At 41.9% G+C, this 17392-nt stretch overlaps 1 protein-coding gene across 1 annotated transcript in view; it reads right to left on the bottom strand.

The window, feature by feature from the left end:
• Positions 1-17392, bottom strand: part of LOC136626559 (heparan-alpha-glucosaminide N-acetyltransferase-like) — a 315606-nt gene that overhangs the window by 266664 nt on the left and 31550 nt on the right. Inside the window, exon 4 of the mRNA XM_066601610.1 lies at positions 2082-2151. Coding sequence (XP_066457707.1) covers positions 2082-2151 — 70 coding nt within the window. The remainder of the gene's footprint in view (positions 1-2081; positions 2152-17392) is intronic.

The following is a 17392-nucleotide window of genomic DNA, read 5'->3' as shown; positions in this document are numbered from 1 at the left end:
GAGGTATTGATCCATCTGCCTTATTTGCATATATTTCCCAGAGGAGCATTCCAAAGGTATCTCCTCACTCACCTTCTAGGTGCTCTCCTTAAGGAGAGATGATACCCTTTTCGACCCACTTCTATAGGAGTCTCACCATCCAAGCCAGGATCCTACTGCACACTGATGAGCGGCAAAAACCCCAAAACAGCTGTGTGTGTATGGATTCTGGCTTGTGGTCAATTTCCAATCATTGTTATAAAGGCTTGTTTATAGGGTCTGACATTGATTTGCAGAAATGCTGCCATCCAGTAGGTGGCGCTGCAGAGGTATTGGTCCATCTTCCTAATTTGCATATTCAATTAAAAAATTATCAAAAATCATGTGAAATAAAAGAAAGGTGGTACAAAAAAATGGCATATATGAATGCTGCCTAAGACACTAATTTTATACATCAAAGACTAACAAGCAATATCAAAAAACTGTGACAACTGCTTGACAAATATGGCCTAAATCACATGGACCCCTTAAGCAGGGCAAGTCTGTTCAGCTGAGCTACTCAACAGGAGGAGTAGGGTCCGATTGTGGACCTCGGCCGCCAATTGTCCGGGCCCCTCCTGTCTAGACCAGGAGAAGGAACCACTGCCAGTCCCCTTTAACTAACTCCTTTTGGTGTGATCAGGGTGACAGGACCTGACGCTGTAGCATAGGCTCGATCCTTCCCCAGCTATGGATTCACAGAGCCGGGGAAGAGAGCACAGAGCTCATCTACGAATGTACTAGTGAAAGGAAGGGAGGGAGAATATAATATGAGACTGTATGTTGGATGGGGCAGAAAGGAGGATAAGAGATGTGTTTTCCGTGGGACTATATATTGGAGGGGTATGTTGAAGAGCTGAAAGTAGGGGGAGTGTTGAGTTTTTCACATGGGACAGTAGGAGGAGATGTTGTGAGGAAAAGTGTGGTGTTTAACTGGGACTGTATGTTGGGGTTGAAGGGAAGGGAGTAATATTTCTTTGCATGGGACTGTATGATGGAGGAGATGAAGGAAGGGAGAGTGTGTTTTTTACACAGGCCTGGATGATGGAGTTAGTGGAAGGTCAGCACTATAACCAAAGGGGCCACAGGGCCACAGAAGGGCAGTAGGGGCACTATAACGGCCACAGGTGTTCAACATATTTAAGAAGAGTTAAAGAGGGGACAGTATAACTAAGAGGGCCACAGAGGGACACTTTTTTACTATGGAGGAGTTACTAAGAGGGAAGCTGAGGGTAGCAGCAGGATGGGAAGAATGTGCAGTGATGAGCCGTAGCTGATGGTGGTCTGTGCCCAGATAGAGAAGTAAAACAAAAATGGACATCCCCAATCAGAAAAGATGTCACCTGTGATCATTGGAGGTAACTGCACTGCAATCACTATTACTTTGTAAAACTGATATCCTGGTTCATAAACCTTTAAAAGCCATATGAACCCCAAACTGGTATAAATGAAAACATCAACTCATTCTGCAAAAAGCAGTCCCTCACACGGCTCCGCTGATAGGAAAATAAAAAAAGTGAATGTGCTCAGAAAATGGTGAGTTAAGTGTTCTATAGTGCAAAAGTAGTAAGAAAAAAAGTATACATATTTGGTACTGCTGTATTTGTACCAAAGTTAATATGCAATTAGAATTATGTGCCTTGTTTTAACCCTCATTACTTGAGTTTGCTGGACCTTCATCTGATAACAGACCCTGGAAGGTGGACCTTTACAAAAACTAGTTGAGTACCTCTGCTGTACAGTAGCAGGTGCAGTCTCTGGAGGCCTATAGGCTTAAAGGCACTGCAACTGTTCTACGAGGACTCTGCAAGTTGCCATATTAAGTGTAGTGCCTTTAGGGTAGATTACCTTCATAATTTTTCATCTGATGGACCAGCATGGAAATTAATAAATCCTGCAAGCAACTTCTGGATTCTTTTATCACAAAAAATGGAAGGAAAGCATAAGAAATTAATGTGATCATCTGCTCAATAACTATTCTTATGTTTTCTGCCTCTAGACACTGCCTGTAACAATGCATGTAGGAAGCGCACATGTATATAAATTAATAGCACTCTACGAACCTGAAGACATAGGCTGTAAAGTAGTACAATCCCCAAATGCAGAGCAGAGAGACAAAGGCACACAGCAAAGCTGCAAACAGAGAAATATGCTTTATAAAGTAATAGTCATCAAACACAATGGTCTTAACTTCTATCATCATAGTCTATTACAAGAAGCCTAAACACATATCTGTGATAAACTTTATAGTATTCTTGGGTTGAGCAGGAAACTTACTTTGTCATGAACACTGTTGAGGAAACAGTCAAACCGCAGTATAATTATGTATACTTCGATATTCAGAAATCAAAAATACATCCCAACTCATGACATATACTCCCATTATCACTGCCTGTCGCACTGGGAGTGTAGTTGGTGCTACACTGTATCAGTAATGTTACGTAAGGTATAAAGTCACTACTCATAAGCACGGATGGTCCTTTGAATAAATAGATTTCTAGCGGCAGCAAAATAATTTCTAATTAGACAGTCATTCCCTGAAGAGCAGGGACTACAGTCACATAGTGGACACACTACATATAATGCTTAGTGTATGTATTTGACGATCTATTGATTGTGTTCATCAGGAGGGCAGCCAAGCTTCAAATGTGTTATTTTTGCATTGTAAAGTACAATGTCAATTAACGTCCCATAACGAGATTAAGCAGCTTGTAGATGTTTAATTAAAAATCAATGATGCCAAGACAAGATTGTCTCTTCAGAGCTAGATTCGTTTTCAGGCGGTGGACTGTCAATGTCTCAGCCTCAGGATCTACTCCAAAAAATCAGATAAACATCTGAAAGGTCAACCTGAACATTTTATCAGTCAGTGTATAAAATATCCTGTAAGACAGCAGTCTGACTGCTCTTGAAGGCCATCGAGCCTCACACAGCGGTGAGTCACATAGCGCTTGCACAAGAGGAGAACTCTATTTCAAAAACTTATTTAAAGGGGTTTCCGCTAACTGAGCTTTATTGCACATCAATTATATATGCTGTAAAAGTGTGATTGGGGGATTCAGGTGCCAATATCTGATAGATAATAGAAATGAGCAGGAAGTGGTTTCTGTTCTCAGCATGTACAGTAGTTTTGGTGAATCTTGGTGCAAGAACCCAAAGGACCCTTGATGATGTTAGGGCATATAGAAATGGATTATTCAGAGAAGACAAATTGCCACCACCTTAATTTTGAACTTTGTTACATTTTTCTTATCGATGCTATAAATGGTCCAGTTCAAAACATTCAAGCTAAAATATGAAATACAAATTTAAAACAAAACAAGAAGCAAGTTCCGAAATTTCTAGAAATAGTTGAGCTTCCTAAATTAAGTAAGACTATGCAGAGACGTCTATAGCTCTCTTGTCTTAGCATGACTCAAAAGAAAAGCCAGAAAGTAAGTGTACATGCACATGGCATGAGTATATGGAACCTGTCCAGCCTCTACACTCAGCAGTCATATGAATGGCTTCTGTTTAGTAAAACCCACAGTTCTTCTGGATCCACAATGCCTCGAGAGGAGAGTATCTCCCATTATAAAGTAGAAGCAAATAACAGCCCCTAGCAGGTTATGGTCATTGTTGTAGGGATCACTTCCACATGGATACTTAATATGGCCACTTGCATGAAGCATGAAGGAAATAAGTTCTATAAAGATCCCAATTAATGGTGTACAATTAATGCTCTGGCCAAAGTAACACGGGATACTAGAATGTTAGGTCGCTATTTGTTCACAGTTATTCAAGCCGTCTTATAAAATATACAGAACCTCCACTCGTAGATGAAGTGTATACAGTACATGTGCTTGCAGGACATATCATTCTTGAGATGGGTATAGGTCTGAGCAGTTGCATTCCCAACAATCCCAGCACTTACGGCATGTCTAACATACACTGTGGTGACCGGGCTAGACCTAGGAGGGGTGGTGCAGCGAGGAGCAAGATGGCAATCACGGTGGCTCTGCTGCTCTTCCTGGGAAGGGGACGAAATGCAGCCTAATGCAGCTGTGCACAGTGGTAAAAGCAGGCAGTTCTTATAACCTGTTACCGACAGAATCGGGTAGGGGAAGATGTTGTTTTGTCATGACGCCAGCTCGTGTATGGGTAGGGACCTGCCCCAAGCAAAATAATAAAAGATAAAAATTGGGAGAACTAAACAAAAATGGGGGTAGTAATCCTTATCCCTGGAGTGTGTGGTGTGGTACCTCAGTGTAGATGTTGCAGATGGTGTGAAGGAACTCCAGGAAGCAGACTTAGATGTTGAAAACAATATAACGCTTTATTGGCAGGGAGACAGAAAGTTCTGTACAATGCAGCAGTTACACAACTTAAGTTACTTTTACTTAAGGCAGGTGATGAACTTGAATTACATTAACTTGCTCAGTTGAGGACAATTGAGATATGAAAACACTTTCCTTCAATTTGAGAAATTAGGGTTTGCTCTCCCCTAGTCCCTGTCCACGTGAAGCATTCACTATAGCTTTAATTAGCTGGCTTGGACTGGAAAGGGTTAACTTGTTACTTGCTTGCTTCACACTAAATCTTTGATTTTGTTTCTTTCACTGATCTTTTCTCCTCTTCTCTCTATATCTCTGTCTTCTGCTAACACTCCAGAATGACTTTGCTTTGAGTACTCACACTTAAGATGTTCTGCTTCTCACCGCACTGGCTTTTCTCCTTTGCTCCACGGTCTCCTTCAGATCCTTCTGAGCTGGCTAGACTACTATAATAGACTGACTAACCCCACCCACTGGCTACCTTTTATACATTCTTACACAACCAATCTTGAGTTAGGGGAAAGCTGACTATCCAATCCCTGTACTAGCTAGGGGTGATTGACCGGTGTGAAAGCAGGTTTCGGCGAATTTACATGAGCTATGAGATTCTTGGTTGTGAAAACACCTTCAATTAACACATTATTGACCATCTAAAGGCACATACACTCCTGATTGCATAAAGTGACTAGCAAATTACTGTAGTGCCCAACTCTGGGTCACTACAATACCTACAATGTCTACGCTGTTCACCATTTGACAATGCTACCATCCCTGTGCCCAAAATGTTCAACATTGTCATTGCGAGCTCTTGTGGATCAGAAACACCATCAATGTCTACATCCTAATTGACGTTATAAGTTATTACAATCTTTACATTAAGAAGGGCAGTGACTTGGATACACAAAACATCCATATGGCAGTGCTGTGGCACACGTATGATATGACACTTTTATCTAACTTTGACCATCGGAGATGCCATTAAACTTGCAGTTACCGTGTTTGCCCGAAAGTAGATCCTACCCCGATAGTAAGATCTGACGGTTTTTGGGGGAGGCTCGAAATATAAGGCCTCCCCCAAAAATAGGACCTACCTAACATGTCCCGTCCCCCCCCCCCCAAAAAAAAATCAATACTCACCTGGTCCGCGGCATCCCGATAGTCCCCGGCGGTGCTGCGGTAAGCTTCAGAGTCCTCCGCATCTGCTATCTCAGCTTTGGCTCATCGAGCGCCGGCTGTGATTGGCTGCTGGCGCTCAATGAGCCACTCACAGCACTCGCTTTGCTGGAGGTGGGGTATTCAAAGCCCCGTCACCAGCAAAGCTGAGATGGCAGATGGGGAGGACTCTGAAATTTGCTGCAGCGCCATCGGGGAACGTCGGGACACCGCAGACCAGGTGAGTATAATCCCCCCACCCCACCCTGAAAATAAGACACTGTGCCTCTTTTGGGGCAAAAATAATATAAGACAGTGTCTTATTTTCTGGGAAACACGGTAGACACATCTCTGGCGCTGAACTCAAAGTCAGTAATTACAACAGAGTGTGATAAATATGTGTCTTTGAACCATTTACTGATTTCTTAGTTGGGTATATATCTCGTTATTTATAGGAAAAGCTTATTATACTATACTAATTAGTGTTGAGCGAACCCAAACCATAGAACCTTGTTCTGGGTCAAACTTTGCTAAAAGTTTGGTTCTGCATGATCCCAGATCACAGGCGATTCATTGTGGTAGAACCCACTACATGGCAGAAAGGAGAAGGAGGAGGATCACATGACCTCAAGGTTAACTATAATGCCTTGCAAACAGTTCTCGCAAATAATCAGAAGGCATTATAGGAGTTAGGTCATAGACACTAGAAAGAGCTACGCACCATAGCTTCAGCAGCCACTTCAGCCAGGAATAGAGAGTTGCAAGGTATTTTCTGTAAGGGACGGACAGATTGTTCTGCAGTGTACTGGTATGGAAGTTAAGAGCACTGTTCAGAGCTATGTGTGTGCATTCCTCAGACAATTTATTTCATCGTAACTAAACATGCGAAAGTGTCTTTTTTTCAAAAGTTTTTTCTTTCAAAAGTAGTGTAGAGTAATTGCAGCCCAGAGCTCTGTGTGTGCGGCCTGCACACCATCTATTTCATAGTAAAAGTGTCTTTAAAAAAAGAAAAAGTTTTCTTGAATCCTTCTAAAAGTAACAGTCTGTACTTATAGCAGAGTGCGCAGAACGTTGCACATCTGCTTTCATGACTAGAAATAAAATGTCTGGTAAAATAAAGGGTGAGAATGGGAAATGACTGGGTAGAGAAAAATCACCAATGTGGTGCCGATATTCAAAAAGGGGTCAAAAAGTGAACATTAGAAATAGAGATGAGCGAACGTGTTCTTAACGAACACTTACGCACCCGGACACCGGCTTTTCCGAGGACTTCCGTGTTCGCGCGTAAGTATTCGGGGGGCGCCGGGGGGCGGGGAGAGGCGCGGCGGCGCGGGCGACAGCAGCGGGGAACAGGGGGGAGCCCTCTCTCTCTCCCTCTCCCCCCCACTCCCCGCCGCAACCCCCCGCGCTGCCACGGCGACCCCCGAACTTTTTTCGCCCGAACACGGAATTCCTCGCGAAGTTCGGTGTCCGGGCGAAAAGGGGCGGAGCCGAACACGTTCGCTCATCTCTAATTAGAAACTTATTGTGGGTAAGATGTTTGAAGAGTTTCTAAGGCTACATACGCATGACCTTGAAAGTCGTGGGAGTTTTTAGCGTTGCGAGACACACAAAACTAACATGAATATGAACTCCATTCTTTTGAGTGGGTTTATACACATGAGCGATGTATTCCCTAACAGCGATGCTGTGAAAGAAAACAAAATCGCTACATGTCCTATTTTTTCACGTTCCTCGGAACGCATCGCCCATATTTGGAGATGAGCGAGCACCAAAATGCTCGGGTGCTCGTTATTCGAGAGGACAGAATGCGGTATCAAGAGGATCTGGGCGAGAATGTGTGTAAATGGGTAACTTGTCAGTGATAGAAAGTAGAGAGGGGTTATAAATGGTACATACTATGATTGGGTCACCATTACTAGTGGGGTACCACAGGGGGAAGTATTGAAGGGGCCACCATTACTAGGGGTCAGTATTGGGCCCTAATATTTTTAATCTATTTATTAATGACCTGGTAGAAGGATTGTACACTAAAATATTAATATTTGCAGATGATACAAAACTATGTGAAGCAATTAACACAAGAGAGGACACAATGCGGTATCAAGAGGATCTGGAAAAGTTGTGGGGCAGAAAATTGGTAGATGAGGTCTAACATTGATAAGGTTACACACCAAATACAAAACCACTGGGAAACACCAACACGGAAAAGGACTTGGGGGTTTTAGTTACCTGGAAGCTTAACTGGAGCAAACAGTGTCAGGTAGCTGCTGCCAAGGCAAATAGGATCACAGGGGGTATCAGAAGATGTCTAAAAGCACATGACAAGAACATTGTTCTTCCTCTTTACAAGTCACTGGTCTGACCACACATGGAATATTGTGGACAGTTTTGGGCACTGATACTCAAGAAGGACATATCAGAGCTTGAGCGGGTACAAAAACAGGACTCCAATCCTGTTGCTACTCCCCAAAATGGGATATTTTTTTGACAGCTTGTAAAAAGCCATTACTTTATTTTAACTTTGCAGGTGCAAAACATGTTGCTACTCCCAAAAAGTCATGCTTCTTCTATTACAACCGTATAAGTATAAATAACAGAAAGCATCTACCACCAAAAGAGATTAATTTTTGGACCTTTTTTTTTTTTACTTTTAACCCTTTCCAATCCACTGTCTGACGTCTAAAGACATTCTGATTGAAGGCTGTACAGCTCCCATGTCAGAAGACGTCCGGCAGGGTATTCTTACTGTAGGTTACTGGACGCTCTGTTGTCGGGGGCCTCTCCAGCATGTCCCATACCACAGTACTGGCTCTGGCCAGTAGATGGCGCCATTGTATAATGGCAGAAAGAGACAGCCCCCTAGGAAACCCTGAATCCAAAATTGGATTGCAAAGGGTTAAAAAGTATAAAAAATCCACTAGTGCGGCGTGTTTTTAAACAAGCTGATAGTTCCTATCTGGTACTATTTATTTACCCATAGACATACATGTTGCCATTACTTTGACATTAACCTTGCTTTAAAAACAGCTCAAACATACTTAGATACACTCATAGGTGACCTAAGCGTTTAATACAGGGCTTTTATGGCTGTCAGACATTATTGGCTTAGAGATACTGGCACAGTTTAGGTTCAGTTTAAACTAATTACTTATGAACCAAACGTTTTGCCAAAATTCAGCGAACCAGCAGAACCAAACTTTTAAAAAGTTTGCTTATCTCTAATGCCCATCATCAATAACATTAAAACCATCTGCCATATCCGTTGAGGCATGGACTTCACAAGAGCTCATAAAAGGGTCCTGTGGTGTCTGCCCTAAAATATTAGTACCAGATCCCTTAAGTTCTGTAGGTTGGAAGGTGGGACCTCTATGAATTAGACTTGTTTTCCAGCACATCCCACAGATTCTTGAATAGATTGAGATCTGGAGAATTTGTAGGCAAATTCAACAAACTTAATTCTTCCTCAAGTTCTTCGAACCATTCCTGAACCACCTACTTCAATTGCCTCATGGTCCAGTTCCGATGCTCTTGTGCCCTTCGTAGACACACATTTTCTGCGGTGGTCATGGATCAGCATTGGGACTTTGAAATCTCTGCGGCGACGCATCCCCATATGCAGCAAGATGTGATATGCTGTGTGTTCTGACACCTTTCTATCATAACCAGCAGTAACTATTTCAGCTATTTTATGCTACAGTAACTTTTCTATATCAATGAGAAATTGTTGTCCATGACCCTATGACCAGTTCAACTTTGGGCCCTTCGAGTAGTTAGTGACCCCTGCATACCAGGAACACCACACAAATGCTGTTTTGCAGATTCTTTGACCCAGTCATCTAGACATCACAAATCAAAGGCTCCCGAGTGACAAAAGGAGCAGCAATACTTGAAACATTCACGAAAATAGTGACCGCTGGTATCTTATGCCCAGAGTTCTTAAAAATAGAGGATAAAGTGACGACGACCAATGCTGGAGAGCATGTGTCCACTCGGGGACACTTCTCCATGTTTTTTGGGAATGTCCACGAGTGATACCCTATTGGGAGGAGGTTTATGATATGTTAAATAAAATAACAATTTCTCAGGTGCCCAGAAGACCTGAATTAGCACTACTTCTACTAGGCCTAGAAAGTTATCAAATAGACAACAAAAAAATACTAGCCCACATTCTTATGTCAGCTGCAAATTTAATTGCCAAGAATTGGAAGGCCCAAATACCCCCCAAAGGGAGTGACCTCCACAATAAATTTCATGCCCATGCCACTATGGAGAAATTGATGGCAATGAGATCCAACACCTTGTACAAATACCAGAAAACGTGGCACATCTGGCTCACACACTATCCGAATTAAATGAACGAGAGCAATTTAAAGTGATGTTCTGTTATTATGTTATTAAACTGTTTTTTATTTTAAAGCTATAAATGTCAATAAAGATAAGCTCTTGAATAAAAACTTATCAAAATTTGTATGGAGGAACAGGAAGATGTAGAGCATATAAGAGGGACAGAAACACTCAAAAGTATTCTGTTGCAATATAACTGTAATGTATTTCCTGTCTTCCCTACTACTAAATAAAAAATGGTCAGAACAAATCAAAGGCTCAAATAGGATCTGCATGTATAACTAGATAAGAAACATTCAGGGAGAAATGATGCTGACCGAGCGGAAATTAGGGAGGATTTTTTATCTCTCTACACACCCTTATACTCTTCTTGGTTGCAGAAAACTGCCACTCAAATTCCCAGTTATTTAGCTGTAATAGACGTGCCTTCTCTCACACTAGCCCAGAGGGAATATTTGGATTTATAAAAATACTATTAGAAGAAATGCAGGAGCCAATGGCATCTATGTAAAATAATAAAGCCCCGGACGGACAGTCTTCCCTTTAAGATGTACAAAAAGCTTGGTGAAGTTATGCTCCCGAAATTATTGTCAGGCTTTAATGATGCAGTTACTAAACAGGTGCTGCTTACATCCATAAAAGAATCAGCCATTATAGTCTTTTCCAAACTGGGTATGGATCCCCTTATGGTTGATTCATATAGACCAATTTCTATTTTTTTTTTTTTTTTTAAACTCTTTTTATTGCAATTTTTATGAAATACATATAAGAGCAAATAATGTAGAAAATCCACATATAACAACATAAAACGTAATTTTTTTTTAGAAGAATAACAATATACAGTTGCATTCTCAAATTTAACAATTATTGTTTTTGTGGCTTCTACAAATCTCAAACTTATGTCTTTCATTGTTTTATTATTCCCTTTCCCTTGAATATCTTAATATTCATCAAAATCATAGATCAAACAATATAACTCTTATTCCTTAAACGCTAACTAACCCGTGGTATAGCTTCCCAGCGATCACCTCCCCACCACGATCAGTCACGTTATTTTCAAAATTCCCAACTTGTTCATAGCATCTTGGTTATACTACCAAGTTGTAGTGGTGAACAAATTCATACATTCCTTAATTTCGTTGGGACTAAGGAAGATCTCCATAAACTCCCTCTACTTATCAAAAAATTGGGGGGTCTGAGACTCCACCCGTCGCTCAATATCAATTCTCTCCATTTTCAGAAGATACTTTAGCTGTTGTAGGACATCGCTTATCCCTGGGGTTTTAGATAACAACCAAATTGCTCAGGAGGCACCTCTTGCCAATTAAGAGAATGGTATGAGTCATTTTAGCTTTGAGGGTTTTTGATAGTGTTCAGTGGTCATTCCTTTGGGAAGTTATGATTAAGATGGGCTTCAGTACTACTTTTGTAAAGTGGCTGTAATTATTATATGTTGACCCTAGAGCCAGTGTGCTGGTCAATGGCAGCCTGATGCCCTCACTTCCATTATATAGAGGAACATGCCAGGGATGCCACACTTTCCACTTTTATTTGCCTTCAATCTTGAATCCCTGGAGAGCAAAATTAAATATCATAGTGGAATAGTTGGCTTGAAATGGAGTAACGAATGAAGAAATGCAGGTGATGTGCTTTTATTTTGGGGTAATGCGGATTCTTCTCTGGAAGCGACCATATCCGATATTAATAAATATGGTAGTTATCACTATCAACTGGGATAAATCCAGTCTCATGCCTGTGGATAAACCAGATTTGGTGGTTCACATAGATTCTGCTCCTATCGTTTGCGCACAGTCCTTTAAGTACCTGGGTATTTATGTCACAAGGGATATTCAGGAATATGGTAAACTGAACCTTGAATCTAGACCTCTCCTGTCTAGATTTAAGCAAAAATTTGTGATATGTTGCAAGTTGCTGATATCAGTAATTGGTTGAGTTAATATAGTCAAAATGATTTGGATGTCACAATTACTTTACTTGACCCATAATGCCCCTATCTGGATACCACAAAGTTTTATTTATAAAGAAAACATTCTCATGTGGGATCTAATACAGAGTAAAAGAGGCACCAGAATAAGATCAGAGACGTTACAATTAGTAAAAGAAGGTGGCGGACTAGCATTACCTAATCCCAGACTATATTAGCTTCCACAATTACAGCACTTTAGCGGGTGAGAAACTGAGGAAATAAATTATGCTATTTATTTGCTATTAAAACAATTTTTAGGGGTCCCTCATCTCTTTGAGGCATTGAAAGCTCACGCCTTTAGGGGGAACATAAAACATCTTCCCACTGTACATCTTATACACAAGGTATGGTGGAAGAGAGATTTCGGGTATCAAGTGCTGCGCACAATTTACTCTAATTTGGGGCACTCCGTGGTCATCAGAATTAAATAAGCTTGTAGAATTGAAGCATGTTGGAATGAGGGCCTTGGACGTCTCTCTTAAAGTGTCTCTGGGGTGGGACTAAGGCAATTTGACCAGCTTCAAACAGTGTCCAAGTTACTGCATCCACCCTTTTACCAATATCTAATTTTGTTTATAGAGTAATTGCTTTGAAGATCCAAATTGCTCATTTTGTTCCTGCTGAAATCATTGGCTTGGCAACGTCTACTGCTGGACAAACCTCTGTTTTACATAGCTACATTCAGACCTGGGCCAGCCTGCATAATACTGTGCAGGTCCAGAGGAAGTAGGAGGGAGCCATAGGGCCTGTTGAAGATAATCAGTGGGCTGGGATTCTACAGATGATCTCAAAGGTGTCCTTGAGTGAGTCACATCGACCACCTCAATTATTCCATGTTACACATGGATTTATCGAACCTCAACTTTCCTGCATAAGAAGTAACTCTGTGTTATGTATTCGATGCAAATCTCACACTGCCAGATAAAAGATGTGGGGCTGCCCCAAACAGGAGAGATACTGTTGGGAGGTCTCCTTCAGTAGGCTCCTTGGCTGCCATGACAACAGAATGGCACCCCGCAATCACATCGCATGGGGGGACAGTGTTTCGAGGGTTAGCAGCTACGGTCAGTGTTAGCGCTTATAGCGGCTGTTGCAGGTGGGTGTTTGCTATCACAGACAGCCGGCACCCACCTTTATGGAGAAGGATTGACTTACGATCCCGCACCACATAAACCCCACTCACCCGGGACATAAATGTACCCTGTTAAGGGGTTAAAATTGGTATTGCTGATATTCAAATTTTCATTGCTTAAATGCCTAGAAATATATGTAATATAACACAAAGATTTCTCAAAGCTGGAAGACATCACAACACCCGTCGTTAGCTCTCTGGTTCCCTTTATAATGCAGCCATTTATTTGTTGGCGCTCTTATGTTATAAATCTGAATTAGGAAGCTTCTAGCGCATGAATATCTGTACTGCAATACCTCAAAAGTCACGGTCAATTTGGAAAACAAGGGATATACAGTATGAAGGCAGGGACTATTTATGAACTTGGCGCTTGAGCCTGGCAATCATGTAATATAAAATCATCCTTTATTCCGTGAACGACAAGGATAATCTGCGTGCTGTCCTTGGTGTTGAAGTAATTTACAGTTATGAGTTACATGAGCAGCCATAACTTCCCATTGTTGTGTCTTACAATAGTGTGCAGCGCCCGGTGATCCGCAGATTTCAGCCCTTAATGAATATGCACAGGCCAGAATAATATCTTGTTCCAATGCATCAATCATTAATCTAATTAACACAACGAGCCTGTTCTGCTCTCCAGCGTACTCTTTACACAGCGTTCTGTATGGGAGGACTTGATTGAGAATGTTTGTGATTCAAATACTTGAGCGACATAGAAACCAGGTTTCCTCTCAGATGTCCCCGTGATGATGGCGGTTGAGGGGTACGGTAAAGCTGAGAAGACGGGGGGTCGTCCCGCGCCGGCCTCAGCTGTCTGACACCAAACTTATTGATTAGAGAAACAGCCTGAAATTCTTACTTTGTAATACAATATTTTAATTACTGTTCCACATTGTAACTGACCTCCAGTTCATTAGCCCTGTTTAACCATTAGCATGCTGGGACCAGAATCATGACATTTCTATTGTACAGAAAAATGCAGAGGAGAATTTTAGTTTAGTGATTATTACAGTTTAATGGGACAGTGAACTTTGTTTAGAAACGGGCCACTCCGATGATTTTTTAATTTACTTATGATGTAGGTATTCCCCAGTGTGTGTGCACACATCATATACATATATATATATATATATATATATAGGCTAGTATTACTTTGGTTAGTTAGTCATTTCTGACAAACTCCTGGTCTCTTTTTCCTCAGATGGCCATGTGATCTCAGCTCTGAGACGCTCAGATTTGCTTGTATTAGTTATGTATTATTCCAGTCAGACTCTCAGTTTTTGTGATATACTCACCTCTTCCCACTCTCTGCACCTCCCACACCACCACTCCGTCCTCGCTCCCGTTGTTTGTTTACAAGCTATAGTCCCGCCTGTTTGGTGGATGCCACAGGCTGCTACAGCCGATGACAGAGCTCAGTACTTGAACGCTAAGCTTTCTCACTGGATGCAGCAGGCTGGGGCAGCCTGTAAACGTGATGTCATGAGGAAGACCTGTAGCGGTGGTTGGGAACACAGCGGGAGCGGGGAGAAGTATATGTCTATTTGTTGTTTTATGGTAGGGAGCTGGATTTTCTAGAAAAAAAAAGATCTCAAACAACTCCCTTACAGTAGGCAGTTGGTCCGAAATGATCTATTTGCATATATGGGAAGATGTCATGAGCAAGCCTTGTGTCTTGTCTAGTATGAGTACACACTGTGTTGAGCGATGGAGGAGAGGAGATAGCTGTGCTTACAACTTTTAAGGTACCTTTAAATGGGATGCTTATTTGCCCGACAGCCGTCCCAATGACTACTGCCCCTATGCTTTACACAGGAACAATAGTTGTTATGTGAATGTAAGTGAAGTGGGCTGGAAATTGTTCTGACCATCTGCCTCTATTCACAAAAAACACAGTTTACACGGCCCGACAATCACTTGGTATTCAGTTCTGCTACAAAACCAAGCGACTCCGACATGCAAGTGATTTCTCGTTCAGTTCCAAGCGGCCGCATGTACATGGAATGATTATTACCCGAATTCTTTGTTTCCACATGGTTGCTACACTATGGCTTAACCTCACTTGGTAATGGTAAAATGGATGATACGGTACATAGTAGTCTCCTTCTCCAAGTGGGTACAGCCTGGTGAAATGCACAACCGGCTCAGTACCATTGTCGTAAAACTTGTCTCCTCTCTTCTGACGCAGCCCCAACTGTCTGTAGGACAGATTTTGGTAGCGGTCACCTCAAGACTCCTGCAGGGAATATTCTTTTGGACAGCAGAAGCTGCTCTTTTTCCTCAGTCCCATGCGCACTGGTAATTATGTCTCTCGCTCAGGCTCTCCTCACCGCACAGATGCCCCCAGTTTACTGCGCACATTCCCGGACCTTAGGTCTGGCCTATGACAGCTGACCTACCCAGCCCGCACTCTCCAGGCCAAGACCCTCTTGAAGACACATGTGCTTAAGAAATAAAAGATTGCAAACTTAACACATTGCTCAGTTCTAGAACATGGGGAAAAATAAAGTGAGTCCTACTCCACCCATTGACAGGTCATTAATAGCATTTTCCTGTAAACCCCATTTAAGTACTGCCCTTGTTAATGAGCAGAACTGTGAGGATAGTAAGATATCAATGAGCTAATCAGACTCGCAGGTCATTCAGAACACAAGACCCATGTACATTCAAAGTACTTAAGAGAGGAATCCAAAGATGCATCAACAGTCTCTACTGGAAAATAAGTAGGAAAGGCAAAACACACATTGACTATGTGCCTAGTATACCGTATGAAGACAGTCAATGTAAGGGTCCTTGTACACTGAGTAAGAAATAGTTCGTCCGGGTGAAAAGGCAAACAATGACAGTCATTTGCTTTAAAATGCAGTGATTTTAAAACAAGGAGTTTAATCCTTTACATTTTTCTTTTATCCGATCATTCATTTCTCTGTAGCAGTGAATGGGAATGGCTGAATGATTGCTCTTTAAACCGAACAGTTAGTGAATGATGACTTTTATGCCTGCATATAATGAACGATGTACAGCAGGTGACCGAATTAACGTTCATCGTTCAATTACCGGCCGTGTTTATACTGAATGCTTGTTGAAATTCACACAATCCAATGATTTTTCGAATGATAATCCTTCTGTAAGAGGGCCCTTAGTCAAAGGTGGAGCCTGATTTTAATGGGTTTATCAGAAACAATGTAACAAGTGATTAAACCTCAAGAGACAGAAACATACAGGGGAAATTTGTAGTGTAGAGTTGGTTGCATCTTATCTGCTATTCAGGCTCTGCTCTATGTGATTAAGGACACACTGTAAAGCGCGCACATACAGCGCACAGTGGCTCGGACTTCATATCCTCCTCTCTCTGATTTCCCCGCAGTATGAGATACCCACTGCAGGATGGAAAAGTAATCAACAGCAATCTAATGAGTCAGACAGAGCAAACAGTAGGATATCCTGCTGGGAGTCCACCTTGCAAACCACGGATATGTATTTTGTTAGAAGAACCTTTCAGATTATTGTCCATGTATAAAGCAAAGACTATTACATGGGGTTTAGCAAACGGAGTCGGTCCTTAATACATTGCCTTGGTATTTTTAAGCTTGGGTTTAAAGAGTCTCTGTTGACTGGGGTCCGTACAATTTATCATTTACGGTATCAGTAACAAAGTCAAAAGCTTTAAAGGCCGTCTGAATACAAACGGGTCGGATTCAGCATGCGGGAGCCTGCAGCACAGCCGGTGTGAGCATGTACATGTCTTTTCTGTTCTTTATCTGTACTGGTGGTCAGGATGATGAGCCGCCATCAGACATGCGCAATCCAGTTTTTTTCATTTTTAAATATGTCTTTTTCTCACGCCATCGCTAGGCGATGACGCGTAATCTGCAAACTTTTCGTTATGTCAATTGTGGAAGCGCCGCGGGTCGGACACCACACGAAAATAGAACATGCGATTTTTCCTCCGTTCGCAGAAATCACTATTCGATTCTGCAGGTATGCAGGTAGAAACGATTTTCAATACCATGTAATGAAGGTATTTGCTGTGGATCTGCGGTGTGGACGCCAACCGCGGATTCTGCAAAGCGAATCCGTCCGTGTGCAGCTGGCCAAAGAGTTTGGCCAGTTTGCAATAAATGATTCTCAGCTGTCATGAAATAAGCTATTTTCAGCAATCGAGCGTTGGGCTCTGTGACTGGCTACAGCAGCCTATAATGTTCCGTACACATGCTGTTGCAGCCTTACATGATACATCACATGGGGGACCGGAGTTGCCGATGCGTGCAGTCCAGAGAGGTGAGTATAAACGTATTTCTTATTTTTTGCCATAAGGAACATGATTTTAACCCTTTAAGGCAGTAGCCTAGTTTGGAAATAGGAACACAATGATTTTCAGAGGATTTTCATCTCTACTTTTCAAAAGCAATGAATTTTATAAAATGTCTGTCGACATGGCCT

This window comes from Eleutherodactylus coqui, chromosome 4 (assembly GCF_035609145.1).
Source record: "Eleutherodactylus coqui strain aEleCoq1 chromosome 4, aEleCoq1.hap1, whole genome shotgun sequence".
Classification (NCBI taxonomy): domain Eukaryota; kingdom Metazoa; phylum Chordata; class Amphibia; order Anura; family Eleutherodactylidae; genus Eleutherodactylus; species Eleutherodactylus coqui.
The sequence above is the reverse complement of the archived record's forward strand: the minus strand, read 5'-3'. Positions and strand labels throughout refer to the sequence as shown.